General features: G+C 48.0%; 1 protein-coding gene across 1 annotated transcript in view; it reads right to left on the reverse strand.

Annotated features, from left to right (window-relative positions):
* TRPV5 (transient receptor potential cation channel subfamily V member 5) overlaps positions 1 to 5,713 on the reverse strand; it is a 41,313-nt gene extending 35,600 nt beyond the window's left edge. Inside the window, exon 1 of the mRNA XM_084832184.1 lies at positions 5,568 to 5,713. Within this exon, the coding sequence (XP_084688310.1) occupies positions 5,568 to 5,713 (146 nt within the window). The remainder of the gene's footprint in view (positions 1 to 5,567) is intronic.
* Positions 5,714 to 6,000: the final 287 nt, after the last annotated feature.

Consider the following 6,000-nt stretch of genomic DNA (forward strand, 5'->3'; position numbering starts at 1 on the left):
GAAAGAAAGAATATGCCAGCCAAGAAGGACAATAGATGCAGTGCAAAGCTCAGTTCAATTGGTTCATGAATAGATTCATTCCCATCCATCTGGGCAACTGAATCAAGCATAGCCATCATGCTTTCCCCCCTCCCAATCCCTTTCCTTGTGTCTCATGTCTTTTTAGATTGTAACTCTAAAGGCAGGGAGTGTCTAATTATTAATTATTGTAAGCCACTGTGGGAGCCTTTTGACTGAAGAGCGAGGTAAAAATGTTTGAAAAAAAGGAGGGAGGAATCCTACGTCCTCTAGACAGCATCTGAAGGACATAGAATTGTTTGATTTGTGGATCCAAGCTTGAAGACAGCTTGGAGCCGGGAAACCGTGCTCTCCTCCCCCTTGTAGCCGGTGCTCCGCGCTCAGTAAACGGAGCACAGAGATGGGGGAATGGGGGCGTTCCTGGGGGCAGAGAGGGGACCAGGCAGCTGGCTTATGCTTTTCCCTATTGCTACCCCAGCCTCCTTCCCTCCCACTCCCGAAGCCTCGGCTAGATGGATGAAATTGCCTGTCTAGCCTTAAATGCAGCACAGGAGGTACAAGGCACCTCCCACTCTGCAATGGATTCATGTAAGGCTCTGAGTTCGGAGGCCTGAGTGCACCCAGGGCGCAGCCCATAGGATTGCGTCCTAAATCAATAAGCGAACATCTGAGTAGAATCCAGTTGAGTCCTTCTCCCTGCAGCCCTCCCCCCCCGTACCCTCAAAATTCAGGGGGCTGGGGGATTTTAGGGGCTGGGAGATGCAGAGGGGAAGAGAGGGGGCATGATCAGACTTCCACTCATGTGATGTTGGATTTCATTTTCTGTGCTCAGAATGGTAAAAAAATATTAGAAATGAGGCTCACTGAACTCAGTGCAACTTACTTCTGAGTTAACATGAGCAGTAAACGATACAATCTTCTGAGGGGTACAGAACTTCAGATGTCATCATTAGCTTATACAACGATAATTGGATTCAGAGCCATCAATACCACACTGGAAAATCAGTGGTCTCATGTGAAAAGCCTCCACAGGAGGCTCTCCTCTTCACAACGTCCCTCCTTGTGTAGAGGGTGACTACAGTGGTGGCAGAGGGGGTGGGGTTAGCGCACTCCCCCTCCTCACATGTTTACTCTCCCCAAATCTGGAATGCTTGAAGAGGGATAATATCTCTAGACAAATGTTAATACTGTAGCAATATTCCAGGCCTCTTTTAGCTTCCTTCTAGCTCCCTAAAAAGTCCCCAGCAAGCATTTGCTTAATCAGAGATGGCTCAATACCAAGGGTGTAAAATATGTGGTCCACAGGCGGCCCCCAAGCCCTGTCTGGTGCACCCCTCCCAAGACCCATAATCTGCTGCTGCTGAAAAAAGGGAGAAAAGGGATGACATTCTAGGAACGGGCTCTATGTTTCCTGCCACAAAAGGAAACATACAAAGAAACACAGAAAAAGAATCATTCCTAAAGTAACCTAGGAAATAGTGCTCAAATGTTCCTACCTGCTTCCTGGGGTGCTCTAGGAACCATAGAGACCATTCCTAGAGTGTGTTTTTGCGGGGGGGGGGGCAGGGAAGGGAACAATTAATGCTCTGAGTGAGTAGAGGACACATGAGTAAGGGGAGAAGTGAGTGGATGTGGATGAAAGTAGGAGGCATAGGGGGCCCCTGGCCCCTAACACAATTACCCTCAAGGGAATGCAGCAAAAGTTACCCACCCCATCTTAAACTGAAGGTTTGTGGGGAGGTTTTAATAGAATGTATCTAACACAAGCACAGTGTAAGTGGTGTGTCTGTGAGTTGCATGTACATAGGCACGCACACACATGTGCTGCCCCTGCCACCCCAGCAGACACCCGATGCAGCCCTTGGGGCTAAAAAGGTTGTGCACCCCTGCTCTATACCATGAGACAAAGATGACGTGGGCACTTTGGACAACATATGTGGTGACATTAATGGCAGCAGACAGAGAGGTCTGATCATGGGGCATATCAGCTACTGTGAAGTTCTCTGCAAGTCCCACTGAAGCGAGCAAGAGCTTCACAAGAGTTCTCCATCTTGCTCTTCTGTGCCTCCTGTTCATTTCACTGAGGTTTCTGCAGGGGAACATCCCAGGACATTATGCCCCATGTTAATTATCCTTTCTTAAAATCATTTGGATTTTCCATGCAGACCCCAAAATGTCTTGGGCCAAACTCTCAAGGGCAGCTCTGGCTTGAGACTTTGTAAGGGTCCACAGACACATTGACATGGGTGCTTCACTCTGAGCCCACAGGGACAAAAGTTTTCAGTGCCTGGGTGTTGGTGATGTAAAAGATGATCTGCCTAAAAGGCCTGAGCAGTCATTAAAGCCCACAGGTCTGAAACATTTTCACAAAACTCATGCCTACAAATTTGTTTGGTTAAACTGTCCTCCCCATAGAAAAATTGATGTCACGAAGAAAAACTTCCTATGTGAATGTAAAACCTACAGTGGGGAAAGCAGGCTGCTCTATCCAATCTGGTATCCTCCAGATGTGTTGGACTGCAACTCCCATCATTCCCAGACAGTATGGCATGATGGGAGCTGTAGTCAGAGGGCACCAAATTGGGGAAGGCTGGGATAAAGTATACATTAACTCCAAAAATATTTTTCCCCCACTCAACCCTTGGATTAATATCATTCACACATGGCATATATTAAATGAGAAGGAAAGCTTAAAGGCACCTGTTGTGTCACCCATGAACAAGACTGACCCAAGCCATTTTGATTCCTGAGGAAGGAAATCCTCCCTGTGGCAGATAGCACAATCCTGCACAAGTCAATGAACAGGGGCTGTAAAAGAGCGTAATGGATCGTTTCTGTGTGTCTTCCACTCCACTGCTCTTAATGATGCCCAAAACCTGCCCCTGAAGCAACTATTTCATTTTGCTTCAGTCTAAGCCAGACTTTGCATGTGAAAACAAATGTTCATCATTGTTCAGAAAATTCTCTTAAAAACAACAACACCATTCTCAGCATCACATGAAAAACTACTCTCAAATCAAGGCTGAGGCTCTTCACAATTTCTTTTCAGACAATCTCTGGCATCACTATACAGCCTACAGTAGGTTAGGATGGATTCAGCGTCTCTTCGTCCTTTGCAGGGCCCTGGCAAAAACAGGAACATTTGCAAGTCATCCTTCTTTGTCGAGCAAGTGCCACTCTGTCCAGCAGAAACATGATTTTCAGGGGGAGGAAGATAGAGACACCAGTCCAGAGCTGCTATACCATAAGCCATGGTGAGACAACCACGTCAGGAAATACGTTTGGGGCACGATTACGTGGCCAGTTAATTAATTACTATATTTTCTTTTACAAACTGAGAATGTGTATCCTTATACCCTATTCTGTAAAACGAAATGATTTAAGGGTCTCAAACTGATTACTGGAGGTGATGGAGAAGAAATGACTTGAGTAATAGCATATTTGGTAACAGCAACATGCAGATGTGTGAACAACACATATTTTGGCCAGGTGCAACTTATTGGGGTGGTGCGATGCTTTTGGATTTAATTGCCTTGGGTCATCCCTGGTTTGGCCAGGAAAAGACCTTCAATATGAATGGCACATAACCAATCTGAAGGGAGATAAAACAGAGGCATGTTCTGGGCAGGGTTGCTACATTCTCTCCTTCAAAAAAAGAGAGAAAAAAGAAAAGTAAAAAGTGGACAGGACCCCAAACTCCCAACTGTTTCTATTTACCATGGGCAGTTATTTTCTGGTATCTTTTTCTTTTTTCTTTTGGAGTGATTTGAGATTTCTAAAACTTTGTCACTGTGACTTGCCAGAGCTGTCAATATTCAGGATTTGGTCTTCTCTGCCAGCAATCAGAAGTTAAATGGGGGCAAACTAAGAGGGGACAAACACATATGAGCTCTAGTACATGAAAGAGTGTGCACTAGACAGTAGGGTACAGTCAAATACATTTTACCTAGACAGTAAAATGTGTTTGAGTTGAAGGCAGCTCTTTCACGGTAAGTACAACTAGATCCCTTGTGAGACTATACATTCTTAGGTTCTTGGTTTGTGGTTGTGTTTTTTTAATTAAAGCAAACTGTTATGATTGGTGTACTAACACACCCAGCTTCAGAAACCAGTGCACGACAAGCTACTGTATAGTGAATGAATGCAAGATACAGGGGGCAATGTACCTCAGGCAGTGATCATTGGGGTGAGAACTGATTGTGTTATAAGTACAGGAGTGATCCTGTTTCCATCTGAGGAATGTCAGGTCGCATAATCTGTGAAATACCACTTTTCTCTGATACCAGATGAGGGAGGATAGTGGGATGGGGTGGGGTGGCGTAGTCACTTTCTGAAGGTGCTTTTCAGACCAATGTGATTACTTCTCAGGATCACCTAGATCTCTGCCCAACTCACTGGTTTTACACACTGACCAGCTATTGTTGTAAACAATTAAGTGGGTCCATGTACTATATATGCATGCCAGAGGCACAAACAGTAGAGTGTGTGACTGATTTATTATGTCATTTGTTCCAATAACTGATAACATTAATGCGGCTAGTATGAGGTATAAAAAAACTATCCACAGCAAGGGTTAAAATGCACCAGGTTGCTTTTTAGGGGGCAGTTACTGAAGAGAAAAAGCACACTTTGATGCAAATGTTAACAACGCAATCCCACGCTTGCCTACTCAGAGGTAAATCCTACTAAGTCCAGTGGGACCTATTCCCAGGTAAGTGTGTGTAAGACTGCTGCTTAAGGCCGCAGTGCTATATGCATTTAACTAGGAGTAAGTCCCATTTAAGTCATATAAATATGTATAGGATTGCCTTGTAAGTTGCCTACATGAAAAGGATATTGATGCAGCCTCCCCAAGATACCAAGAAAAAGAGATCGGACAGACACCTCTGAAGAGCCCCTGGTGAAAGCTTCTTCCTGAGCTTTTGTCTACAAAAGGTGATGCCATAATAATAAGCATATTAGTCTTTAAGGTGTTGTTTTTCCAGGGCCTAAACTACATGGGGAATTTATTGTGGTACTACTGCACCTCACGTATTGTTGTGACAGATGACGTTATCCCCAATCTTTTGTCAGTCCGGAGTTTTCATGCCACGAAAGCGGCAATTTTTGCAAAGCCCCCCCCCCCCCCCCCGGTGAATCTGTTTCTTTGCCCCAGAGCTGCAGGTGCATTTGAATACCCAGAGACGTTGGAATCTGAGGGGTGGTCCGCACACAGGCCACAGAATGAGATGGTGGAACCTTGAGGGGGTAGCGCAGCCTTGGCGAGGGGGATGCAATTTTGGAATACTCCCCGCAGAAACAAACAAACTGACCCTACAAGGGAAAGACGAGCACACCAGAAGCCCCAGTCTATTCGCTGCTCTGCTAGATCCCCAGTCGCAGAGAGGCCACCGAACCTTCCAGAGCGGCGCCCTCCGCGCCCGCCCCGCTGGTCTGAAGTGAGGCGGCCCGCGCTTCCCGCACGCACGCTCACGCCCCGGCGGGCGCAGTTTTCCCGAGCGAGGCGCGCGCGCGCACAGAAACGCGGCGGCGGCAGAAGCCGCGCTTACTTTTTCTGCTGGAGCAGGTGCGTCTCGTCGATGGTCCGCCGGCCGCCACCGCGGCCTTGGAGGTCCTCTGGTCGCCGTGCGCTGAGGCTCAGCCTCTTCCAGAGCGCGGCCAAGGGGCCATTCTCGCCAGGCACGGGTACCCCCATCGCTCCGCTTCCTTCCTTCCTTCCTTCCTTTCCTCCCTCCCTCCCTTTGGCGGCGCAGCAGGAGCAGCCGCCGCCGCACAGGAATCTGGCGCCTGGCGTTGCCCACTCACCCGGCCTAATGACCCGACCCCGACCCTGCCGCGGTGACACTTGCTTGAAAGGGCAGAGGGAAAAGGAGAAGAAGCGGCGCGCGCGTCCGGGCGCGGGCGGCCGCGAGGAGGCAGAAGCCTGGGACGGAGGGCTCGCTCCGTGGCCTCGGCAAGCGCGCCTCGCCCGTCGCGACTCCC

Source organism: Heloderma suspectum, chromosome 2 (assembly GCF_057233095.1).
Source record: "Heloderma suspectum isolate Gila_16-S chromosome 2, 16-S_ref, whole genome shotgun sequence".
Lineage (NCBI taxonomy): Eukaryota > Metazoa > Chordata > Lepidosauria > Squamata > Helodermatidae > Heloderma > Heloderma suspectum.